Genomic DNA, 27028 nt, shown 5'->3' with positions numbered 1-27028 from the left:
AGGGACACTGTATTACACTTTAATTTATCAAATGAACATTAATTAAACACTTATTATATTCCAGTTATTATATATTGATGAAGGAATATATTACTTAAACAGATCACACAACCCATGTCCTTATGGAGGACTTCTTGCAGACAGACATAAAACAATTGCTTTTTAGAAGCACTTAACTGTCATTTCCAAGAAGAGCACAGTGTCAAGATAGCACAAACCAAGGGTGGCCTGAACCTGTGAGGGCAGCAAACCATCCCAGCCTCACTTCTAACTAGAGCTGGGCTTTGAGGCCTGCAGGTGAAAGGTCATGGGCCCCTTTCCTGAGAGGGGCTCTCTGTTATTAGGGATAACAGAATGTGAATCAACTGCTATTGTTCTGTTTTATTTTAACTAGGACAAAAAGACCTCCAATTTTCTGTGATAACCTTGGGTAGGCAAGTGAATGGTACCCTAAATAAAGTGTGTGGAGGGTTGGAGAAAGGCCTGTCAAGAGAAAATAGATGTGGGCTGAGTACTGAATAATTAGTGAACTAATGTAAAAGCAGAACCCTAAATCAAGCACTAGGTCCTGTGGTATGAGACAAGTTGATTTAGAGTTTGTGGAAGCCAGAGATCACTGGATATTATGGCCAATCAAGGTAGAGTTTAAATCTAGAACTGGGTTTTAGAAAATGGTATTAAGCAGGATTAACACTGCAAACAGGACTTGGAGATGGGAGTTCACATGACATGCTGACAGATGCTCACACACTGAACAGAAGGTTCCACAAGAGCATTAGGCAGTGGGCAACACCACAGCCTGAGGGCCTTAAGAATCAGTGAGGAGCTGGACATGAATGTGACAGGTAGTGGGAACTCATCACTGTGGTTTTCTTTTCCTTCATCTGCCTCAAATCCCAGGTATGTGAACTGTGCCCGGAATGATGAAGAGCAGAACCTGGTGGCCTTTCAATACCACAGGCAGATTTTCTACCGAACCTGCCGGGTCATCAAGCCAGGCAGTGAACTGCTGGTCTGGTTTGGGGACGAGTATGGCCAGGAGCTGGGCAGCAAGTGGGGCAGCAAGTGGAAGAGACAGCTCACATCCGGGAGAGGTGGGTACCACCGTTCTTCAAAACAGCAAGAAAAGAGAGAATTCTCCATAGAAATATTCATGATTCAACTCTTCAGTAGAGTAAAATCCACTCTAAAGTCAGGCAAGTTTCAACTTAGATGCTTCAGAAGTTCATAATTCATTCATATGCCTTTGGCTCTTAGGCAAAATTTTTATATTTTTTATTTTAAAAATATTTCATACACAAAATATACAACCACATACAGTGTTGAAAGGCTAAGAGGCAAAAAAGTTTTCAAGCACTAACCAGCTCTGTCACCAAGGCAGCTTTTCTGATACTTGAATAACTGTTTCTTCTTAATTTTCCTCCATACTTCTAGATAAAACATTTCTTATAGGCATTCATTATTTTTTAAAGATTTTTCCCTGGCTGGTGTGGCTCAGTGGATTGAGTGCCAGACTGTGAACCAAAGGGTCACCAGTTTGATTCCCAGTTGCGGCACATGCCTGGGTTTCAGATCAGGTTCCCCAGTAGGGGGCAGGTGACAGGCAACCACACATTGATGTTTCTCTCCCTCACCCTCCCTCCCTTCCCCCTTTTCTGAAAATAAATCAAATCTTAAATGAATCTTTAAAAATAAATCAAATCTTTTAAATGAATCTTTTTTTAAAAGATTTGATTTATTTTTACAGAGTAGAAAGGAGGGAGAAAAAATCAATGTACAAGGAAAACATTAATCATTTGTCTCTGGCACACCCCCAACTGGCCCACAACCCTGGCATGTGTCCTGACTGGTAATTGAACTTACAACTTTTCAGTTTTGGGACAACATCCAACCTACTGAGCCGCACCATTCAGGCAGGGCACATTCATTCAGCACTTCAGTGAATTATCCTGTGAGGTTCTCTGTGGCACAGGGTCCTCGGAAATGGAAATACAGGTTAACATGAGGATCAGAATCACGGCTCTTTAGGAGCTGACCGGTGAAGGAGGAAAACCCAGGCCCAGGACAAGTACCTAGGGATCAGTGTGAGGGGAGGTACAGCTCCTCAGGACATAACATTTACAAAAATACCTTCAGGCAGAGGATCCCAGGCAGAGGGAGCAAGTAGTGCAGGGAAGAAAAGAGGTGGGGCGTTGAAGTGGCTGAGGGTCACTCAGGTCTCGTCTCAGCATAGAGGGTAAGAATGGAGATCAGATAGATGCTTAGCAGCCTGGAAATGTAGTGCCAATGACCCGAGTTAAGACACTAGGGACTTTCATGAGTGAAAGTGTGTTCTCTGTTCTGACTGTGCTTTGTTAACTTTTAGAAAATAAACTGCGGTGGGGAATCCCCTCACAAATTACTTCAACTGAGAGAGCGTGGTGGACTGGCCAGAGAGGAGCAGGAGTAAGATGTATAAGAAGTGTGGTTGGAGAAATATTTTGAAACAGGATTTCTCATTGTATTTGAAATGGGCTAACACTGAATGAAATGAAGCATAAACATTTGGTATTAGGCTTGAGGAAGGACTTTTTAAAAAGATTTTATATATTTTTAGAGGGGAAGAGGGAGAAAGAGAGGGAAACATCCATGTGTGGTTGCCTCTCACATGCCCCTTACTGGGGACCTGGCCCACACCCAGGCCTGTGCCCTGACTGAGAATTGAACCTGTGACTCCTTATTTATCAGGCTGGCACTCAATCCACTGAACCACACAAGCAAGAGCAGGAAGGACGTTTTATTTTACTGGTTTTGGAAAACAGAAACAGTTCCCAGTTGGGGCCTGTGGTTTTCCTCTTTAACATGACTTAGAAAATACCTATGAAAGGGAAAGGTCAAAGCAGTTCCATCCACACAGGGAGTAAAATGGCCTCTGATGCTTCTTGAAAATCCCTAGTATGGGCAATATTAGAAAAGACCCTTGATGTGGGCTTTTCGGATTTCTGAAGAAGATGCACTGCATAAAAGTACAAAGGAAAATAGACTACGAGTGGACACTTTGTGGGAGACGGAACTTGCATTGTCACCACAGTAAGAATGAATCATGGGGCAGGTCTTACCAGGAGACTAATCATAGGGCCCGGGTATTCTCATCAACACCTGCCCTGACCAAAACTTTCTCTTTCAGCAGAACCAAAGCCAGAGATCCACCCATGTCCCTCCTGCTCTCTGGCCTTCTCCCATCAGAAATTCCTCAGCCAACATGTGAAACTCAGTCATCCCTCTCAGATTCTCCCAGGAACATCTGCAAGAAAACACCTCCAAGCAGAGGAACCCTGTCCAGAGGATCAGAATCAGCAGCACCAACATACTAATATACACAGCTGGAAAGATAAAGCTGAAGGTCAAGAGGTCAAACAAAGGTCCAAATCCTTGCTTAAAAGGGTCAGTCAGAAGAGAATCTCAAGATCCTTTTTCCAAGTTTCCGAAGAACAAATGAGGAGCTCTAGTGAGCATGAGAGAATGATGGAGGAAGAGCCTCACAGAGGCCAGAAACAGAGTCCAGAGGGTGCAGGCAAGTTACTTCTGAAAGTAGGAATGTCAAGAATTCTAATGATCAAGTATGGAGGGTTTCAGCAAGGCTCCAGTGATGGGTCACATCTCATCACACACCAGGAGACACACTCTGGAGAGAAGCCCTATGTTTGCAGGGAGTGCGGGCGAGGCTTTACCTGGAAGTCAGCCCTCGTCAGACACCAGAGGACACACTCATGGGAGAAGCCCTACGTTTGCCAGGAGTGCGAGAGAGGCTTTACCTCCAAGTCAGATCTCATCAGACACCAGAGGACACACTCAGGAGAGAAGCCCTATGCTTGCAGGGAATGTGGGCGAGGCTTTTCACGGAAGTCACATCTCATCGCACACCAGAGGACACACTCTGGAGAGAAGCCCTATGTTTGTGGGGAGTGCGGGCGAGGCTTTATAAGGAAGTCAGCTCTCATCAAACACCAGAGGACACACTCATGGGAGAGGCCCTATGTTTGCCAGGAGTGCGAGAGAGGCTTTACCTCCAAGTCAGATCTCATCAGACACCAGAAGACACACTCAGGAGAGAAACCCTATGTTTGCGGGGAATGTGGGCGAGGCTTCACCTGGAAGTCAGTTCTCATCACACACCAGAGGACACACTCAGGGGAGAAGCCCTATGTTTGTGGGGAGTGTGGGCGAGGCTTTATATGGAAGTCAGTTCTCATCACACACCAGAGGACACACTCTGGGGAGAAGCCCTATGTTTGCAGGGAGTGTGGGAGAGGCTTTACATGGAAGTCAGTTCTCATCACACACCAGAGGACACATTCTGGGGAGAAGCCCTATGTTTGCAGGGAGTGTGGGCGAGACTTTACCTGGAGGTCAGGTCTCATCACACATCAGAGGACACACTCTGGAGAGAAGCCCTATGTTTGCAGGGAATGCGGGCGAGGCTTTACACACAAGTCAGGTCTCATCCGACACCAGAGGACACACTCTGGGGAGAAGCCCTATGTTTGCAGGGAATGTGGACAAGGCTTTACATGCAAGTCACATCTCATCCGACACCAAACGATACACTCTGGAAAGAAGCCCTTTGTTTGCAGGGAGTGTGAACAAGGCTTTACACGCAAGTCACATCTCATCACACACCGGAGGACACACTCGGGAGAAGCCCTATGTTTGCAGGTGGAGTGAGTAAGTCATTAGCATTAAGTTGCCTATCAATAGCCATAGGAAGTCTGCAGCCGCTTACAATCCCCAAGATTGTAATTAGTACAGAAATAACTGGTTAAACCTTCCACTTTCATGACAAGAGATGAGGTGGACAAATAGTGATTTTGGGAATGGTGGCACCAATCCCATTCATGGATTTTTGAGCTCCTACTCTAAAACGTTTTATTTCCATACACATATGAAGCCCAATATCTCATTCTCCCCATCACTAAAAGCAGAGGTTTCCTGAAGAGCCACAAAAACACTCTCAGCCACAGAAATTCAACCCCTACAAATGGGTAAGTCTGGAGTCAGTCTACTGTGGCTACTGCCCAGAGAGAGAGATTTGAGACAGACTCGCCAGAGAAGGGAATTCCCTGGACTCCTGAAAGTGGGGTCTTTTCTCTTAAGAGGCTCCCTACCCTCCTCCCTTGGCTTTTCTTGGCTCTTTTCCTAGTTTCCTACAATCTCCAGAGCCACAGAGGTGAACAGCAGGGAGGGGTGTATGCTTGTGCATGGACGTGAGCCTGGCTCAGTATGGGTGCCTGGTCTTCCTCACTCTCCTTGCTGCCCCTTCAGGGTCAGCATTTCCTTTTGCACAGCATACAGATTACACATCTGTCCATAGTGGGTTTGAGTCTCGGCCCTGTCTTCTCTGGCTGTGCGACCTAAGGCAAGATTCTCAACTTCTCTCTGCCTACTTCCTAGTCTGTACAATTGAAATGAGAACTCCAGCCTTTGGGTTTGACATTCAAAGTTGAGTCAGCACAGACAGAATTTGGTAAGAGGATCGCTGAGATCTCAAGTCCTGCTGAACAGTCCTCAGTGCCCATGTCTTCCAGGTCTTTAGTGGTGGACAGAGGAAGATAAGGACAGGGTAGGAATCTGCAGCCAAATTCAGAATTTGAGAAGACCCCACTGCTTTCCCCACATAGACTCAGCTGCCCTGAGAAGGAGGCCTGGGGTTGGGGATGCGCTTCCCTCCAGGTCACCACCCTCCTACTGAGCCGGCACACTCTCAGCCTCCTCAACACTGGCAGGTTCTACTGAGAATAACCTTTGAAACAAGACCCTCCCCCACCCCTTGCTGAAAACTGACACTGGGAACAGCACCTGCCTGCACTGGGGTGTTAAGTAGGCTCATGGTAAGCCAAGGCAGGGAGGACAAGGAAAATGTGTCATTAAGTCAGCAGTCCTGAGCCTGGTCCAATTCTATTGCCAGATGTTCCAGCATCACAAGAAATGCCATGCTAATGCATTGAAATTCTAGGTATCGTTTCCACTATCTGGCAAAGAAAGACTTTCAAACCATATTCATTCCAAGGCCTAGAAGATGGGAGGGGGTCCACAGCACTCAAGGAAAAGGCCCATAAGACCAATTTGGCTACTTGATTGGCTGTGGCCACTGTCTGTTTTATGAGAGGGTCCCTAGTGCTTACAGAAAGACCCCATTGGTAACTTTGGGTAACGGCCTCAACTTTAACTGGTGCCTGTCACAGATTTATTTTACAAGATAATCAAATGGGGTCTGAAGCGAGATAAGAATTCGGGCTAACAACTTCCACACATACCTATGTTTGGGTAGTCACATTCCCTGTGGAAGCTGACACCACTTTTACCCCCCAATCAATATGTAACTTGTCCCCCATCCCAGCAACTACCAGTATATAAGTCCTTAGAGCAAAGGAGTTGGTGCTCTTGCCTGTCAGTCCCATCTCATCAAGATCTGTCGTCTTCCATGAGAACATATCACTAATAAACCCTGTTTAAACACTAATACACTTGCTTATCTGTAATCCTTTACTGCATTGGCAAGAAGAACCAAGTTTCTGTAGTGGCGTGCACCCAATCTGCATATGGTATTCATGAAGCCCGCAACACAGAAGCTTCTATAATGCACTTTCCTCGTACCTGGGACCCACAGGGCTTCATAAATCAATGACACCATCTCGAAAGTAGTACTTACTGTATCTTAAACTTGTTTGTGAAGCAAAGCCTGATGGCATGATGGACATGCATGATGTTGGTCATTCCTCAGCACCCATTCTCAGATAATGTCCACAATGGCCCAGGAGCACAAAATTCCCATGGGTCCAATGGGTGGGAGTCCAGCGAGACCCAGGGTGAGAACAGATTAAACATCTGCATAAGCATGAGGAAGGTTGCTAACAGCTCGCACTTTTCTTAGAACCAGAGCTGAGTTCAATACACAGAGATGGCAATTAGGACCCCATCATACCCTCTCCTGCATAAGAGAGCTAAGCATGACCCACCCTGCACAATGCACAATGTTGTTCATTCCTGGCCACCCATTCCCAGATAATGTCCACAATGGCCCAGGAGGACAAAATTTCGGTGGACCCAATGGTGGAAGTCCAGTGAGACTCAACATGAGAATAGGGTAAACAACTAGTTTGGGCTTAAAAAGTACTAGGGGAAAACACAGCATAAATTAAAAATAATAATCTAGTCTGTTGTGGTGACAACACCAGAGGCCTTGTCTTTGCTCATCCAGCCTGATCTTGTCATTCAGAGGGGCTCCTTTTCCAATTTTCACTTCTTCATGTGCAAATGCAGAGGAAATGAAGTCATGTAGATGAGTGGAGAAGCCCTAAACAGCACAGCAGGAGAGGGAGTTGCCCCAGGGCTGCCTCACTTCAGGGCCTCCTCACAGCCCTGAGGCCAAGTAACTAAGAAGCCACACTACTGACCTGATACACAGTGTGGTGCTTCATAATTCATCTGTAACAATACTGAGCTTCTTAACAACCCGTCGTCTGTACTCACAGCCATTCTGTATTAAAATTGAGCTATTTGCACTAAAGTTTCCTTCTTTACCACACCCCAACTTTGGGACTTCTCTTGGCATTGACTTGGAGCTAATGACTATAAATTTATAGGCAGGCACATGGACCCCACACACAAACCCAGAAACCCTAAAGCCACACCCAAAGAGACCCCAGATCTGAGACCCATAGCCAAATAGAGTCAAACCCAGGCCACAGGCCTCAGAGACAGGACCCAGATCTGTAACCAAGGCCCCACAGCCACACTCCAGAGTTGGAGCTGGACAATGAACCTTAGTTGCCAGATGCCAGACAGAGAAGCTGAAGCACACTACTCAGGGCTTAAAATATTCTTTTTTTTTTTTTTTAAAGATTTTATTTATTTATTTTTAGAGAGGGAAGGGAGGGAGAGAGAGAGAGAGAGAGAGAGAGAGAGAGAGAGAGAGAGAGACATCAATGTGTGGTTGCTGGGGGTCATGGCCTGCAACCCAGGCATGTGCCCTGACTGGGAATCGAACCTGCGACACTTTGGTTCACAGCCCGAGCTCAATCCACTGAGCTACGCCAGCCAGGGCGGCTTAAAATATTCTTAATAGCATTTCTATAAGTGACCTTGGATCCGATACTTAAATATAAAAGTCATTGTTTTTATAATAAATGGTTTTCATCTCACAAACAGTAAGTGTGTGACATGGTATATTTTGCACTATGGAAATGTTCCTGCTGGAATCCAGTTTTGGATGCAAATTGGACTCTTTGGGTGGCCAAGGTGCTACTGGGATAAGGAAGGCAGCATGTGCCACTGGATTTAATGAGGGTGTGCAGAAATTTTGTTGAGTGATTTTTAAATGCATACATATATAACCAACTACTTCTCATCCATTCTTTTATCTACAAAAATATTTATAGTAAGTTTATTTTAAGTAAAGGAGAAAACAAATGACACAACATTCCAAATGACATGAAGGAAAAGCAAGTTTCCCCCTCCACACTGCCCAGGCCCTGATTCCAGTGACTAGTCCCTGTGTCTCCTCTCAGCATGTGCTCTGCCTGTTGTTGTTTTTTTAAACATAATTTCTTTTGCAGGATACTTTTCTCACATAACAACATTATTTAAAAGTCATTCTGTTAAAATCCATTAGAACCACCTTACTAGGTTTTATTTTTTTAATGAAATATCATATATCTCACCCATTTTCAATGTTCTATAATATTTTACAGTATGAGCAAACCATAATTTAAGAAATTCTCTTTAGTGAAAACTTTAAAATTATATCTTTTATTATGTATTGGATAAAATATATTAAACGTACTTAATTTCACACACAGGGAAGCATAATGGGGGGAAATTTTAATGCTTTTCTTATCATTTCATTTATTAATTTGGAAGAGAGAGAGAGAGTTAGTTGTTCCTTTTATGTATTCAGTCAGTGGTTGCTTCTTGTATGTGCCCTGATTGGAGAATGAACTGACTCTTGGCAACCACCCTGCCTGGTATCAGAAGCTGTAACTCCCAACAAGGCTAAGGCTGAGGGAATGACCTTGGACCATAAGCCAGCAAGAAGACAAAAGTTTATCTCCCTAGCAGGAGCTCCACTTCTGCTCCTATTACTTCACCCTGCCTGGTCCCCAATGCTTTGTTGGTTAGTGAATGACGGGTAAGATTCCCCAAGGGGGGAACGATCTAAGACAGGCACGATCACATGGGAGGCCCTCAAGGAAGGACTTTGAGAAGTACGGCAAAAGGGGGTGATGAACCCTCGCCCCTCGGCTTTGACGTAGCCTGAGTCCTCATTCTCTGTGAAAGAATTTCCTAATCTCTTGGCTGCCTTACTTCCCTTGCCCCACCTAAACCTGAAACAATGACAGGGTGGTGCCACCCTGTGCTGGAAAGGGTGGGTTCCCTGGGTGATCAGGCCTAAGAAAGAATATGTAAAATCCTGTGAAACCTGCTTTGTTTAGAATGCTCTCAATTGAATGATAAGGGTCCAAAGAAGAAGTAAATTTGTTCCTTAAAGTTTTTTACAGCTCTTTGACCCTGACTCAAAATAGGTCCTCAGAGATCCTTGTTATCTATTGTTTGATCCTTACTTCCAGGCAATGAGTAATGAGCTTTACCTGAATTCTTATGCAAACAAACCCAATAAAAAGCCTGCTTGGGCAGGAGAACGGGGCGCTCTCCCTTAGGGGTACTCTCCCCTAGGGAGGGTGGCCATGGTGTTCCCCACTAGAGAGAGTGGACATTCCATTCCTACTTCCCCACAGGATCTGGTTGTCTCTGTGTATGTTTTTCTCGTGTGTCAACGAGCCATCCAGAGCATTCTGAGGTCACTGCCAGTCGGTGATCGCATCAACTGACCACCTTGGCATATAGGCAGAACACTCTAAACTGAACTACCAGCCCAGGGCTACTAGGAGAAAATTTTGAAAAGTGGAAATTCTGGGCCACAGGGTATGAGGTTGATATTTCTGGATGGCTATTTTCAAAATGAAAACGGGGAGTCTGCACCAAAGGACCCTTTTCCTAGTCTTTCAGAGCAAGGACACTGCACCTGCTTCCTCATCAGCCTCAGACAAGTCAGGAGTCCTCTGGATCCCCATACGGGCCACCATATTATGTTCACCTTAAAAATATAGCATTCAGTTATTTTTACCAGCAGATAAGGGGTTTATTCGGAAAAAGTGAAAAATTGCAATTTAGGACAAGCAAGCTGTAGCACAAATCATAAGCAAGCTCCACAAGTAAAGGAGAGGAACATTATGTTACAGGGAAAAAAGAGGAAGTTGGGAGGAGTCATTTCAAACAACAGTGCAGTGCAGAAAATCCTCATTTCAGGGTGACGATGGTTTCTCTCTGGCTGAGTTGCTGGGGAGTCGGTTTCTCCTGGGAGCATGTGGTGCATCCTGTTGGGGATGTACAGATAATTTTTCAGGCCTCATGTTGGGGCCTGACAGATAATTTTGTTATAATTGACCTCAGGTGGTGCTATGTGACAGCATCCCCACTGACCCCCAACTCCACTTTAGTGTGGTTTCCCTTTATGCAGTTTCACAGTAATAATTAGTTAGTTGGCTTATTTCCAATCCATGGAAATCAAGTTATATGTACGTTCTGAAAACGAGGTAAGGACCAGAGGCACTCTGTGCACTTAATAAACCTAGTAGCAACTATACTGACCCTGCTCTGTGGATCCCTGTCCTCAAACTTGATATCTTATTTTTATGCAAAATACTTGTAGGTTTTCTCAGCATTTTAAAAATTTATTTAGTTTTATTTTGTTTTATCTTGTCTTCCTACTTCTGAAATCTTTTTAGACCTGCCTTACTTAAACATACTTCTTATTCATAACGCCACTTCTTTGAGATGTGAAATTCTCCCAGTGTGTTTTCCAGTATACTTATTATTTTATTTGTTGTGTTTAAATGTTTGAGCCCTCTGGGACTTCTTTTGTGTCTGCGAATTATGTGGTCAGAATTTACTGACAAGAGTTTCCCAGAATGCAATGCAGTCTTGACCCTGCCCTCACCGCTTGTGCAGCTATTGATGAAAGTGGGTTTGATATGGGAGGGCACTGACGGGCCTAGACAAAAGTTGGGGATCCTGACCACAATCTGGTGGAACAAAGACACTTTGTCAGGTGGCAGGAGGGCCACGTCCACCCTAAAGACTGACCTGGACTCGGAGCTCCCAGCTCCTGCCGGTAGGGTCCCTCACCAGGCTTTGGACAACTAGCCAGGGAAACCTCCAAGCTGTGGTTCTTGCTGTAGGCTGCTGACACTGGCTCGTAGACCCAGAGCAGCCAATCCCCGCGGGATAGGGTAGGTCTTCTGCTGGCCAGCCCCCAACTGAGGGGGCTCCGCCCCCTGTCCTGCCCTTTCAACTTCTTCTGACCGCCCATTGTTGGGCAGGGCGCTGGGATTGCGGCAGTGACGGGCGAATTGCTCCCACTGGCTATCCAGGCAGGAACCTCGAACCAAACGCCCTCCCTCCACCCGAAGGCGGGAGGCCCAGGAGATTGGTGAAGACACTCTGCTGAGGTGTGCTGCGTGGCAGAGGCCCCAGGAGACTGGCTGGTAAGCAGGGAGCCTTAGCACGTGGAATCCTTAGCCAGACACCTTCAAAATCCAGCCTGAGACCATAGATTCCCTCATCCTGAGGGGCCCCAAACCCCTTCAGCATCGAGGGACCCGTGTCCACTAACCCGGAGGACCCCATGTCTCCTAACCCCCAACGCTTAGACCCCCAAACAGTCTGAAAACCCTCGTCCCCCTCAGCTCAGGGCACCCTTCCTGAAGCTTGCCCAGAAAGACCAAATCTCCCCAAACTCAGAGACCCCGAATGCCGTCATCCTGGAAACTAACTCAGTGGTGGGGACCCGGAAGCCCCTGGATGAGATGCCCTAAATCTCAGCCGCGGGGCCTGACCCTCTCCCCCAGGGAGTCTGAGTGTCCTCTGCCCTGAAGACGAAGAATCCGGTCCTGAGGGACCCCAAGCCTCTCAACCTGAGAGACGGCGGTCTGCTGGAAACTGCGCCTGCACCTCGTGCAGGCTTCTCCAGACTCCCGGGGCCACTTCCGGGCTCTTCCCTGCGAAAAGCGCGTTTCCTTCACCGCCACAGACCCGCCTGGTGGACAAGGCCCCTCAGATGCCTGGGGCCTCAGCTTATACAGGGAAGGGCGGGAACAAGGGCGCACCCCCCGCCGTGGGCGTGTCGGCGGATAGCTCTGCCCATCCAGCCCCTCCTCCTGCAGGGTCCCCTGGTCCCCCTTTCTGGGCGCCCTGCCAACCGGGAGAAAGGGGTTCAGGCCTCTCAGCGCCTTTTCTTCCACAGGCGCCTGGGACTCAGGGCTAGGACACCATGAACCCCTACAGGGGCCGCAGGAGTACCCTGAGGGAGAAGCAGGGTGAGCGGGGCAGACGCCTCAGGTGAACTGAGGGGCCGGCAGGGAGCAAGGGGACAGAGCGCCGCAGACGCCCGGCCTTCGGGGTGACCCTCGCTATGTGAGTGCAGAGCACTGGTGGAAGAGACGAGACTCCCTGTCGCAGGGTCGGTCAGGGTCGTTCGGGGAAGTGGGAGAAGGCCCAGAGTGCGAGCAGGCCCCCGGGACACACCCCAGAGGAACGGCCACTCGGGTACCGGATCTCGACTGAGACAGGGGCTCCATGCCTGCGACACAAAGACCATCAAGGCCCCGACTGCTCCCTGCACCTGGGAGCAGGGAAGGTCCGCCGTGTGTTCTCACTCCCATCACTGACTTACTGGTGTTTCCTGTCTCCTCTCCAGGCCGAAGAAGCTTTGGAAGATGTTTCCCTCTACTTCTCCAGGGAGGAGTGGGCAGAGATGGGAGACTGGCAGAAAGCCCGGTACCGGAACTTGAAGAGGAACTTCTACATGCTTCTCAGACTAGGTAGCGCGCAGGCGCCAGGCCCAGGGACCTGGTGACCCGACAGGCTGCTGGGCTGGGTCCAGCTGGGCGGCTCCACCCGCCTGCAGCTCCCTCCCGCATGGACACTGATCGCAGGGAATTTGCTCCTTCACATTAGAGCAGGGCTGGCGCACAGTGCAGTGCTCAGGGGAACTCGTTTTACTCTCCCATCCCATCCGAGCCAGTCCCAGGGGCTTCCTGGAGCTTGTTCCTCCTCCAAGCTCTCTGCTTTCAGGATAAAGGTTTCGTCTCTTGCCAGGTCTCAGGGCCCCTCAACCAGCTTTCATGTGTCACCACCGCAGGCAGGCCACCCAGCTCCAGGAGGAGGACCCTGAGGACTCTGATGAAGAACGGGCTCCAAGGCAGCAAGGTGAGCGGCAGAAGGAGCCAGAGCTGCCCTCCCAACACCAACCTGGTTTGGTCAGGCTGCATCACAGGACAATCAGGGAACAGGGTTTGCTGGTCCAGCATATGAGCAAGATGCACAAGTGTATCACACAGTGATGGGCTATTCCTTTAAACTTTGAAGTCTGCAACATAGTCATATATTTTTCTTTTTTTTTGTAATTTTTCTCTGATATTTTTTCTTTTTTAATATATTTTATTGATTATGCTATTACAGCTGTCTCATTTCCCCCTTCACTCCCCTCCACCCTGTACACCCTCTCCCACCCACATCCCCCCCTTTAGTCATGTCCATGTGTCATACTTATAAGTTCTTTAGCTTCTACATTTCCCATACTATTCTCACCCCCCCATCTGTTTTCAACCTACCATCTATGCTACTTATTCTCTGTGCCTTTTCCCCTCTCTCCTCCTCCCACTCCCCTGTTGCTAACCCTCCATGTGATCTCCATTTCTGTGGTTCTGTTCCTGTTCTAGTTGTTTGCTTAGTTTCTTTTGGTTTTGCTTTAGATGTGGTTGTTAATAATTGTGAGTTTGCTGTCCTTTTATTATACATGTTTTTATCTTCTTTTCTTAGACAAGTCCCTTTAGCATTTCATAAAATAAGGGCTTGGTGATGATGAACTCCTTGAACTTGACCTTATCTGAGAAGCACTTTATCTGCCCTTCCATTCTAAATGAGAGCTTTGCTGGATAGAGTAATCTGGGATGTAGGTCCTTGTCTTTCATGACTTGGAATACTTCTTTCCAGCCCCTTCTTGCCTGGAAGGTCTCTTTGGAGAAATCAGCTGACAGTCTGATGGGAACTCCTTTGTAGGTGACTGTCCCCTTATCTCTTGCTGCTTCTAGGATTCTCTCCTTCATTTTTACCTTGGCTAATGTAATTATGATGTGCCTTAGTGTGTTTCTTCTTGGGTCCAACTTCTTTGGAACTCTCTGAGCTTCCTGGAAGTCTATTTCTTTTGCCAGAATGGGGAAGTTCTCCTTTATTATTTGTTCAAATACATGCTCAATCTGTTGCTTTTCCTCTTCCCCTTCTGGTACCCCTATAATTCGTATGTTGCAATGTTTAAAGATGTCCTGGAGGTTCCTAAGCTTCTCATTTTTTTGAATTCTTATTTCTTCATTCTTTCCTGTTTGGTTGTTTTTTTCTTCCTTCTGGTCCACTCTATTGTTTCGAGTCCCAGTTTCCTTCCCATCACTATTGGTTCCCCGTGCATCTTCCTCATCTCTTTTATGGTAACCTGCATTTTTTCATGTAATTTGTGCCCAAAATCAGCCAATTCTGTGAGCTTCCTGATCGCCAGTGTTTTGAACCGTGCATCTGATAGATTGGCTATCTCTTGCTCACTCAAAAGGATGAGTTCTGGGGCACTGATTTGTTCTTCTATTTGAGCCTTCTGTCTCTGGTCTGGTCGCTCCTGTTATGGTGAGGGGCAGAGCCTTAGGTGTTCACCAGGGCTGGTACACCCCAGTCGCTAGATTGTGACGTTGTATGCAGGGGCGGGGACGGGGTGGGGAACAATGGCAGTAGCTCCATTCTCCTGGGACCTCAGTCCCTTCTCTGGGATCCTGGGTTGCGCGCTCTGTCCTGGTCCACAATTGCTGCCTCACTGGGTCCGCCAGCTGCCGCTTGTGTACTCAGGGTCCACCCACTGTGATCTTGCGCGCCCCAGATGCCTTACACGCCCCCAGTTGCCTTATGCGCCCAGTTCTCTCTGCTCTCCTCGCTGAGACCTGTGCTGCAACCGGCACCCAGCTGCTCCTCTCTGCCCCTCCTACCGGTCTGGATGAACGGGTCTACTTCAACTTCTTGGCTGTCCGACTTCCATTCAGATAAATTCCCTGTCAGTTCTGGGTGCTATTCTGCCTCTGAATTGTTGTTGTTCTCATCTTGGTTGTGTGTGGTAGTACGGTGTGTCCACCTGTGCCTCCATCTTGGCTGGAAGTCTCCATAGTCATATATATTTATAGAGACATTACTAAACAGTAAATGTGTAAGAACATATAAGTGAATAAGAAATAACTAATCCCAAAGAGTTGTCATTGCAAGAGAGGGAGGCAGGTCTGGCCCGAGATGACTATCACCACACCTGGCTGCTCGATGGCTTGCCTGGAGACACACGGGGAACAGTATTAACTGTGGTGATTATGGGAGCTGGAGAGAGGGCCAGGGTCCAGAGAGGTTGATCACTGTATGACTTCCTGATGCTGGCCATAGTGCCATTCTTTCCAGTATCCTGAGTGTTCAGTTGGTGGGGTCTCTCCACTTTCATGGGCTTGGGGTTGGAACACAGCTAAAGTCAAGATGTGACTTTTTTTTTTTAATCATTGTTTAAGTACAGTTTTCTCCCTTTTACTCCCAATCCAGCCCACCCACCCAACCCTCCCCACTTCCCTCCCATTATCTCCCTCCCCCTAATTTTTGTCCATGTGTCCTTTAAATTTGTTCCTGTAAACCCTTCCCATTCTCCCCTGAAATTCCCTCTTCTCTCCCCTCTGATGACTGTCAGCCTGTCCTCTATTTCAGTGTCTTTGGTTATATTTGCTTGTTTCTTTCTTTTGTTGTTTAGGTTCCTGTTAAAGGTGAGATCATATGGTATTTATCTTTCACTGCCTGGCTTATTTCGCTTAGCATAATGCTTTCCAGCTCTATCCAAGCTGTTGCAAAGGGTAGGAGCTCCTTCTTTCTTTCTGCTGCATAGAATTTCATTGTGTAAATGTACCATAGTTTTTTGATCCATTCATTTACTGATGGGCATCTAGGTTGCTTCCAGCACCTAGCTATTGTAAATTGTGCTGCTATGAACATTGGGGGTGCATAAGTTCTTTTGTATTGGTGTTTTAGTGTTCTTAGGATAGAGTCCCTGCAGTGGAATTTCTGGGTCAAAAGGCAGATCCATTTTTAGTTTTCTGAGGAGAAGATGTGATCTTTAACATGAGTGGGATTCTGTTTCTGGGATCAGCAGACTGTTATGGTGAACAGAGTCTAATGATTAAGGAAGGATGTGGATGGCCAGTATGTGCACAGGGGGGAGGATACCAGATAAAGGAGGCGAGGTGGTCCTGGTTCCCTTAGCCCTGACAAGACCAGTGTGAATGAAGAAAACAGGACAGAGGAAGGGTTATATTGAAGACATGGAGTTTCTGTGCAGTTACTTTTATTACGTTTTTGTCAGCAGAGGCCAATTTATCTTTTAATAAACATAATAGATGCTTTATGAACAAAGGAGGAAGCGTAGATAACACTTTGTCTATTTTTTTTTTTATCATTCTAATGAAATTAGTGGATGGCCCCAATAGAACCCTAGGGCTTAATGAGACCTCAGAAAAGATTTTCCAGTCATTCTGGGATTGTTCTTGGACTAGTCTCATTCAGACTTCTGTGTCCCTAATAAGAATCTCCAGCTTTTGGAAACATTTACCCACCAAAACACTGGTTTCACATCATCTTTCAGTGAAACTGTTACAGGGTGCAGCCAAGAGGGGGGACCCCAAATGGGCATTTAAAATGAGGTCCAGAACTCAAGGTGTCGAGATTTTAAGATGTCTTCACCCCTTCCCCACAGGTATGTGTTGGGGGAAGGGACAAATGGAGCAGGGCCACTGAGAGCTGTTTTGCATAGCAACAGCCTCGCAGCTAACCTCTGGTGTGGCCATTTAACATATCTATAGCCTTTGGCTGGTCGCTTAGATATGTTAAATAGCTGTGGCCATGCTCTGAGCCAGGGGAATGGAAGTAACTTCCCCACCAAGATGTGACTGGGGGCAGGTCCCCCTAGCTACAACAGCGCCTGCGTGGGAGCTTGGAGAAGATTGGCTCCAGGACATGGGGCCACACCTGCCCAGACTCATGATGGCAGTCCAGTAAAGCTGGAAGGATATGAGTTCTGGCATGTGAAGCCGAGTGTGGGAGGAGTCAGAAATGGGGCTGCAGAGGAAGACTGGCCCAGGGATTTAAAACCCAGGTGCAGCAGCCATTTGAGAGAGAGAACCATGCGGCTGTGGAAGTGCAGAGAAGATCACAGCTATTGAGGAGAAGAGAGAACCACACAGCTTTAGCAGAGTGAAGACTCCTGAGGACCTGAGGGAGAGAACCACGTGGCCTTGACAGAGTGAGGACCCCCGTAGCTTTAGGAGATACGGTACTCTGGACTGGGCAAAGGGGGAAGGAAGGAAGGACTGTGTCTGTGCGTGTTTTAAAGGACTTTAGGATTTTTGATAAGGACATTAGGTCACTACTTTAAGTTTGTATAGCATTAAATAAACGTTTCCTTTCCTTTTCACAAATCTCTGGCATTAAGAGACATCTTTCCTCTGGTGGCACACATAACAGACCTGGGGGCTTCTTTCAGTAATAGTATATCATCCCAGGCCCCCCTTGTTTGTTCTGCAGCAGAACCTTGGGTGGCCTTCAGAAAAGAACAGAGTAAACACAGGAAGGTAAGTATTTCCCAAATCCTGTTGACAACAAAATTTTCCTCATGGATAGAAATGCAGGTAAACGTAGGAAAATGCAGAAAGTATCCTAGGAACTGACGCCTTCCCTTCCTGGTCTCTTCAACACACTGTCCGACATTATCATCCTTTTTTAAATATTTTACTTATCAATTTTTAGAGAGGGGGATGGAGGGAGAAAGTGAGGGAGAGAAATATGTGTGAAACACACATATATAGGTTGCCTCTCACATGCCCCCAAGTGGGGGACCTGCTCCACAACCGAGGCATGTGCCCTGACTGGGAATGGAACTGGTGACCTTTCAGTCTGCAGGCCAGTGCTCAGTCCACTGAGCCACACCAGCCAGGGCTCATCATCATCTTAATAGTTAACAACTACAGCAACAACAGTAACTACCATTTGTTTCACATTCTTACAATTTTCAGACTTTAAGAATTCTATGTAAATAAACTCAAACATTACAATCTGATGAGGTTGGTACTATAAATATCGCCATTTCTGATGAGGGAAGTGAGCTTTCAGAGATATAGAAATGTTTGACTATATGTCTAAGATCTCAGTATCAGTGGTAGTGCAATCCAACCCATAGTTCTTTCTCCAAACCACTTACAAACTCATTAAAACTTTCATACTTTGACCCTGGCCACCATGACTCAGTTGGGTGTCATCCTGCAAAGGGAAAGATCGCCAGCATGATTCCTGATCAGGGCACACACCTGGGTTGTGGGCCAGGTTCCTGGTTGGGGCATTTGCAAGAGGCAAGTGACCAGTGTTTCTCTCTCACATCAATGTTTCCCTCCCTCTCTTCCTACCTTTCTCTCTCTCAGGGAAATAAACAAAATTAGTTTTTTAATTAGAAAAATAAAGTTTCATAGTTTATAAAGTTTACATTGTCTTATCCATATGTCATTATATGATTCATCTGACTGATGATTTCAACCGAAGTTCTTCTCTGCTATGCTGAAGTGAGAGATGCACTACGACCCTCTGACTAAGGAAAGTGTACAATGTGCAGGCAGTTTGTACAGTGAATGGTCCCAGATGAAGAAGAAAGTAAAATGTCCAGGATCACAGCCTCCCACTCTAATCAAAGAGCATATTCCACCCCTGAGTAGCTTCAAGTTTGATGACTGAGAAACAACAAATAATAAAATGACTTAAGGACTTCATATAGGTTACACACTCTTCAACAGAAACTCATCTGTCTGGAAATGATTTCTAATGTCATTTCTTGTAAGGTGAAGTACAGCTTCTTTCTCTGAGTTCCAATGAGGCTACTCTCATCCTGTTTAGAATCATTTGTTCAGCCTGCCTACCTCTGTGTTGTGAGCTCTTTGAGAGGCTGGTCCATACCTGAGACTTCTCAGAAGTCACAGGCCCAGATCAGGGCTCCTGAGAGGGACCCCAAATGTTTGCTGAATGAATGATTTCACAATTACAAATTAAACTAGAAGATGATCAATGAATGGTAAAGGTAATTTCTATCAGATTGAAATATGGAGACAGCTGAGGAGTAAATTGATATTAGGACTGTAATCTCACATTCATACTGTATTACACAATTCACAGAACACTTTGGTGAGCATTATTTAATTGCACATTTCACTGTAACATTGAAAATTAGCATGTTATAGATCATGAAACTGAAGACAACTAGATACTGTATCAAACAGCCTTATTTAAACAGAATTGGTGGGAACTGGCTAATTGAAGTACAAATAGTCTTTCTAAGAAATATTGCAGATTTTATCACCATTTTATTTATTGTCTAGATATGTTTCTACCAACTATTTCTTTATTCTCTTCCCAATATCCCTCACACTCAATATTATAGAGACAGTTGAAAGAAAAAAGCCATTAGGCGTGAGTTCTAATCTTGAATTCATTACCCACATTGGCCCTATCCCCTCTGATATTCATACTCCCTAGTTATTTCCAAGGGTTGAAGTTTTAAAGACATGCATGTAAAATGTATCACAAGCCTTAAAAAATTAAATATGTTATCTTTTAATATGTGCCTCTTACATTGAAGGCAACATCCAGGGTGCCATTAAGCAATGAATATAGATTGAAGGAATTGTCAGGAACAGCAAATTTGATGACTGCAACTGATTCAGAGCATGCCCAGAAACCAGTGTCCCCTCCTGGAGAAGCATGTGCTTTTGAAAAGCACACTAGACAAATATTGGGTAAGAGAAAATAATTTGGAAACTTTAGTTCCTCTAAGTCCTATAGAAGGGCTGATAAGTATGACCTAGGTATGCTGGGTGGACTTTGGATGGGCCTGGACTTAAAGTGGGCTAAGCTGAGACTGAGGTTAGCACTGGAGCTCTGAGCAAATCCTATAAATTCTCTGAGCTCCTGAATGCTAATGTGTAAAGAGAAGATAGGGAAACATCGCTCATATATTGTTTGAAAACATTAAATTAAATTTAATACAATTGACACCTGCAACTTGTCCAATAAATCCATCTGTGATAATAGCAACCACACTATTGGTGTTGTGTGCCCAGGCCTTTCCTCAATGCCTAACATATAAAGTGCACTCAATAAATCTGTTATGAGTGATTAAAGGTTGGCAAGTATGCCACGCCCTCTTCCAACCATGTTTTCTGACAACGTCCGAACGTGGAAAGAGGGAATTCAAGGAATCCATCTTCCTGAAAGAGAGCATGGCATAAGAAGGGGGGCAGTAATTTTCCTGGGGATTGCTCTTAATAATTTCCTTGCTAATATTGGTCATGGTCTTACTTTGTACCCTGATTCCCATAAGAACAGACCATGAGGAGAAAAAGTCTCAAAGTGAGTCAATGATTAACTTTGAGGGAAATTCTGAAGACACAGTTAGTTCTCCCTAGACTATTGAATCATGCCCAAATTGTTTTAAACAAAGTGTTTATAAACCTGGGTAAGAAATTATCCCCGATTGTTCCCATAAAAGAATTCATGAATCAGTTACAACAGGCTGAACTATTGGTAGACTTTCCCATGCCTGTTCCTTACCCATAGATACAAAGAGTCAAGAAAACAAGAAAAAATTATATAGACCCCTACCCACAGCCCAGGGATACCCCTAGGTAGCATATTGGATTAATGGCAAATTATGGTATCCCCCAAGAGGAGCTAATAGTCTCCAGAGGGTTCCAGATCCCCCATTGCCTTATACAGGAGCATGTAATGAGGATGACATTAGAATTGTCAATAAGGATGGAGTCCAAGTGCCTTATAATAGTCTAAATTTCATGGAAAGGCTAGCTCAAAGCAGACCTCCCTGGTGTTTATTAATTAAGGAACAAAAAAGGTATACTGTAGCTGGATTTCCTGTTTATCTCTCCTTACATGTTTGTTTTGGTGATTAAAAGGTGGTAGGATTGTTAGACACCTGTATCTCAGGTTTATTGATTCGAACAGATCATGATTCGCATAATTCCAATGAAGTTGTATAAAATAATTTCTTGACCAGAGAACAAAATCCCCTCTAATAAAATAGCCCATGAATATCTAAAAGTTGTTGGAGTAACAGCCCACCTTTACTTTGAATAGGAATATATATCAAGTAGAATTAGACAGGCAAAAAAATAAGAAAAGCTGGTCAGCTATTACAAACTAAGCATGTAAAAACAGTTACCAGGGAATCAGATGACAAATTCTGAGAACTTTAATAAACAATAAGACATTCAAACTCTATACATACAGCTATTTCTAATTGTCTGATTTATGGCTCTCCTGGTCAAAATAATCTGTTTAATATAATTAAATCTATGGAAACTTTTGTATTTTTCCTGGTTACCTTTGTATTAATTTTTTTCTGCTTCACCTAATCGCAAATGTTAATCACTATCAAAAATGAAAGAATAAAAACCTGCTTGTACTTGCAATAAACGGAACAGAGCATCACCATCCTTTGAGGCGTGTTGTTGTCTGTCTCCCATCGCCAATGCCTTACCCACCTTTCAGGAACCCCTGGACCTAGCTGCAGTCGGACTGCAGCACAAGTAAACATGGTAATAGGAAGATCTAGAAACTAAAATTCAATCAGTCATCTGTAGTTAGTGTGGAGTCTTACTCTTCTGAACCAATAGTTATTGGAGTAAAATACCAGAGTATGCAAAAGGATGGGTAATAATTTGATGGGAGGAGATTGTGTGTTATCTGACAAAATGGGAACTAATACTCCACACCCCACCAACCTTGCTCCCCTGTCCTTCTCAAACTCAGAACTCAGGGGAAAGGAGATTGACGTGAAAATGTACAGCCTACCAGAAAGAAAGGACTGTGTGTACCAAGAGGTCACCGAGCCCCAGGATGATGACTACCTTTGTAAGTGACCCTCACTAAAAAGTATGTTATGATACAATAATTTCATCTAGTCCTTTGGTCCCCAAATCATTCCCTTCCTCTAGTGACCTGGAGTACAGGGTTGAGTCTCAATGATATCAGTGCCGGACTCCCTCTGAAGCTCTTTGTGTCCAGGAACATTCATTATACCTTCCCTAATCCCTGTTGCTCTCGCCTCCAGATTGTGAGAAGTGTCAGAACTTCTTCATCAACAACTGTGCTGTGCATGGGCCCCCTACATTTGTAAAGGACAGTGCAGTGGACAAGGGGCATCCCCAGCACTCAGCCCTCACCCTGCCCCCTGGGTTGAGAATTGGGCCATCAGGCATTCCTGAGGCTGGGCTTAGAGTGTGGAATGAGGCAGCTGATTTGCCAGTGGGTCTGCACTTTGGCCATTACCTTATGAAGGACACATCACAGAAGATGAAGAGGCAGCCAAGAGCAGATACTCCTGGCTGGTGAGAACTATTTGCCTCTTCCACTGTCCTCTGCCTACCCACATTCCTTCTGAGGCTTGGAGAAACCTCACCTCACCTATATTCTAGGCATGGAGGGGATAATATGGTTAGCTCTGTGTACTGACTGGACTTTACATGAACACAGAGCTCCTGTGTAAGGATCAGAAGGTAAGTGGGAGCAAAGTTGTATAGATAAAAAGGAGTGGCTCCTCCCTTGTGGGCCTCTTGCTCTGATTGAACAGGTAGACTCAGATGTGTAGATGATGAGTAACAAAAATATCACGTGATCACAGTTGGCAGTTGAATCCCCATGCAGGCTGAAAGAGCTTTCATGACAGTAGAATAAAATAATTCTTCTTACTATTACCTCTCCACAAAAAAAATAAAAGCTCTTTAACTTCTTTTCTGAAATGCAGATCACCAAAGGGAAACTGCTATGAGTATGTAGATGGAAAGGACAGATCCTGGGCCAACTGGATGAGGTGAGGTCAACAGGTCTCTGGGTGCCAGAGGGACACTCATCCCCCACAAGCCCATATATCTTTCCCTCTCATGCCTCCCTCAATGGTCTCCCTTAATCCTTTTTTCCTCTTTTTTCCATATAGTGTTCTTTCATATCAGGAGAAATTTAGGAAAAAAGTATAGCATATGTCCTCAAAATATAAATCTCCCTACTAGACACAATTTGGATACTGGAAGGGTCCTTGAACACCCTATATTCACCAAGGACACTGTGTTACATTTTAATTTATCAAATGAAAATTAATTAAGCACTTACTATGTTCCAGTTTAGATGAAGGAATACATTACTTAAACAGATCATATAACCCATGTCCTTATGAAGGACTTCTTACAGACAGACATGAAATAATTACTTTTAGAAACATTTAACTATAATTTCCAGAAAGTGCACAGTGTAGGGATAGCATAAACCAAGGATGGCCTAAACCTGTGAGGGCAGTAAACCATCCCAACCTCACTTCAAAGTAGAAGTGGGTTCTGAGACCTGCAGAGGAATGGTCATAAGACCCTTTCCTGAGGGTTAACAGAATGTGAATCAACTACTACTGTTCTGTTTTATTTTACTAAGACAAAAAGACTTCCAATTTTCTAAGGGAACCTTGGGGAGACAAGTGAATGGTATCCTAAATTAAGTGTAGGGGGGGGGGATTGGAGGAAGGCCTCTCAAAAGAAGATAGATTTGGGCTGAGTACTGAAGAATTAGTGAGCTAATTTAGAAACAGAACCCTAGATCAAGCATCAGATTCTGTGGTATGAAACAACTTGTTTTACAGTTTGGAGAAGCCAGAGATCACTGGATTATGACCAATCAGGGTGGAAGTTAAGTCTAGAACTGGGTTTTAGAAAACAGTATTAGGCAGCATTAGCACTGCAAGCAGGACTTGCAGATAGGAGTTCACATGACATTCTGACAGACGCTCAGACACTGAACAGATGATTCCCCAGGAGCATGAGGGGCAGTGGGCAACACCACAGCCTGAGGGCCTTAAGAATCAGTGAGGAGCTGAACATGAATGTAACAAGTAGTGGGAACTCATCATTGTGGTTTTCTTTCCCTTCATCTTCCTCAATCCCAGATATGTGAACTGTGCCCAGGATGATGAAGAGCAGAACCTGGTGGCCTTTCAATATCACAGGCAGATTTTCTACAAAACCTGCCAGGACATCAGACCAGGCTGTGAGCTGCTCGTCTGGTATGTGGACGAGTATGGCCAGGAGCTGGGAATCAAGTGGGACAGCATGTGGAAGAAAGAGCTCATGGATGAGAGAGGTGGGCACCACTGTTCTTTAAAACAGAAAGAAAAGAAAGAACTCTCTTCAAAAATGTTCATGATCCAACTCTTAAGTAGAGTCAAATCCACTCTAAAGTTGGTAAAGTTTCAAATAAGGTGCTTCAGAAATTCACATTTCATTTCATATGCCTTTGATGTCTAGGAAAAAAATTTTATATTTTTAATTTTTTTTAATATTTCATGAACAAAATATACAACAGCATATTGTACTGAAAGGCTGAGAGACACATATTAAAAAAAAGTTTTCAAGCACTAACCAGCTCTCTCACCAAGTCAGTTTTTCTGACCCTTTATAGCTGCTTCTTAATTTTCTCCATACTTCTAAATAAAATGTATATATTTATATGCATTCATTATTCCTTAAAGATTTTGCCCTGGCTGGTGTGGCTCCAAAAATTTAGTGACAGCCTGTGAACCAAAGGGTCACCTGTTCAATTCCCAGTCAGGACACATGCCTGGGTTGTGGGCCAGGTCCCTAGAAGGGGGCCCAAGAAAGGCAACCTCATACTGATGTTTCCCTCTCTCTCTCTCCCTCTCTTCCGCTTTCTCTAAAAACAAATAAATAAATAACGTCTTTTTTTTAAGATGTTATTTATTTTTAGAGAGAGGGGAAAGGAGGGACAATGTGCAAGGGAAATAATAATTGGTTGTCTCTTGTACACCCCCAACTGGGAACCTGGCCCACAACCCTGGCATGTGCCCTGACTGGGAATTGAACTTGTAACCTTTCAGTTTGTGGGACAACACCCAACCCACCAAGCCACACGATTCAGGGCACATTCATTCGTTATTTCAGTTAATTGTCATGTGAGTTCCTACTCTGTGCTATACAGGGTCCTAACTAATCCAAGACAAGTGCCTCAGGATCAGTGTGAGGGGAGTGTGTGGTGTGGCAGATGGCCGGGGAAGGGTTCTCTCAGGAGATAATATGTATAAAAATACCTGCAGGCAAAAGATCCCAGGCAAAGGGAGCAGCTAGTGCAGAGAAGAAAAGAGATGGGGCACTGAGCTGGCTAAGGTCTCAGTCTTACAATAGAGGGTAAGAACAGAGTTCAGATAGATGCTTAGCAGCCTCTAAATGCAGTGCTTATGATCTGAGTTGAGACACTGGGGACTTTTCTGAGTGAAATTGTTCAGTCATCAGCTGTAGAGTGGTATGTTCTCTGTTCTAAGATTATGCTTTGTTACTTTTTAGAAAATAAACTCCACTGGGGATTCCCCTCAGAGATGATTTCATCTCCAAGTGAGAGAGGATGGTGGATTGGCCAGAGAGGAACAGGAATCAGGTGTATAAGAAGTGTGGTTGGAAATATTTTGAAACAGAACTTTTTAGTGTATTTGAAATGGGCTAACACTGAATGAGATGAAGTATAAACATTTGGTGTGAGGCTTGAGGAAGGATATTTTATTTTATTGTTTTGGAAAACTGAGAGAGAAGCAATTCCTAGTTGGGGCCTGTGGTTTTCCTCTTTAACATGACTTAGAAGATACCTGTAGATGGGAAAGGTCACTGCAGTTCCATCCACACAGGGAATGAAATGGCCTCTCGTGTTCCTCAAAAGCCCCTAGTCTGGGAAATATTAAAAAAGACCCTTGATGTGGGCTTTCTGGATTTCTGAAGAAGATGCACTGCATAAAAATAAAAAGGAAAATAGACTGCAAATGAACTCCCACTTTGTGGGAGACAGCTTGTGTTGTCACCACAGTAAGGATTCATGGGGATGGTCTTACCAGGAGACTAATCATACAGCCCAGGCATTCTTGTCAACATCCACCCTGACCAAACCTTTGTCTTTCAGCAAAATAAAAAACAGAGTTCCAGCCATGTTCCCCCTGCTCTCTGGCCTTCTCCAGTCAGAAATTCCCCAGCCAACATGTGAAACTCAATCATCCCTCTCAGATTCTCCCGGGAACATCTGCAAGAAAACACCTCCAAGCAGAGGAACCCTGTCCAGAGGATCAGAATCAGCAGCACCAACATACTAGTGCACACAACTGGAATGATAAAGATGAAGGTAAAAAGGTCAAAGTAAGGTCCAAACCTTTGCTTAAAAGGATTGGTCAGAGGAGAATCTCAAGACCATTTTTTTAACCTTCCAAAGAACAAATGAAGAACTCCAGTGAGCATGAGAGAATGATGGAGGAAGAGCCCCACAGAGGCCAGAAAGAGAGTCCAGAGGGCACAGGCAAGGTATTTGTGAAAGTAGGAGTGTCAAGAATTGTAACGATCGAGCATGGAGGGTGTTGGTAAGGTTTCAATGATGGGTCATATCTCATCAGAGGACACACTCAGGGGAGATGCCCTATGTTTGCAGGGAGTGTAGGCAAGGCTTTACATGGAAGTCAGCTCTCATCATACACCAGATGACACACTCAGGGGAGAAGCCCCATGTTTGTGGGGAGTGTGGTCAAGGCTTTACACGGAACTCACATCTCATCAGACACCAGAGGACACACTCAGGCGTGAAGCCCTATGTTTGCAGGTGTACTGAGTGAGTCATTAGCATTAAGTCACATATCAGTACTCATAGAAGTCTACAGCACCTTACTCTCCCCAAGATTGTAATTAGTACAGAAGTAACAGGTTAAACAAATCCTCCAGTTTCATGACAAGAGATG

The 27028-nt window shown here is 45.0% G+C and overlaps 1 protein-coding gene and 2 long non-coding RNA genes across 3 annotated transcripts in view; 2 read left to right on the top strand and 1 right to left on the bottom strand.

The window, feature by feature from the left end:
- The window catches only part of LOC114511671 (histone-lysine N-methyltransferase PRDM9-like), a 12249-nt gene extending 7412 nt beyond the window's left edge, over positions 1-4837 (top strand). The window contains exons 10-12 of the mRNA XM_036013384.1: positions 901-1094; positions 3167-4304; positions 4389-4837. Of these exons, the coding sequence (XP_035869277.1) occupies positions 901-1094; positions 3167-4304; positions 4389-4704 (1648 nt within the window). The 3' untranslated portion in view covers positions 4705-4837. The remainder of the gene's footprint in view (positions 1-900; positions 1095-3166; positions 4305-4388) is intronic.
- Positions 4266-27028, bottom strand: LOC118497801. Its single transcript, XR_004900326.1, has 3 exons — positions 26954-27028; positions 4672-4757; positions 4266-4336 (listed from the first exon to the last, which is right to left on the bottom strand). It is a non-coding gene; the product is annotated as an uncharacterized LOC118497801 (long non-coding RNA).
- LOC114510825 lies at positions 11571-20939 on the top strand. The gene is made up of 4 exons (XR_004900324.1): positions 11571-11582; positions 13195-13305; positions 16799-16805; positions 20930-20939. It is a non-coding gene; the product is annotated as an uncharacterized LOC114510825 (long non-coding RNA).

This window comes from Phyllostomus discolor, chromosome 12 (assembly GCF_004126475.2).
Source record: "Phyllostomus discolor isolate MPI-MPIP mPhyDis1 chromosome 12, mPhyDis1.pri.v3, whole genome shotgun sequence".
NCBI classification, from domain to species: domain Eukaryota; kingdom Metazoa; phylum Chordata; class Mammalia; order Chiroptera; family Phyllostomidae; genus Phyllostomus; species Phyllostomus discolor.
The sequence above is the reverse complement of the archived record's forward strand: the minus strand, read 5'-3'. Positions and strand labels throughout refer to the sequence as shown.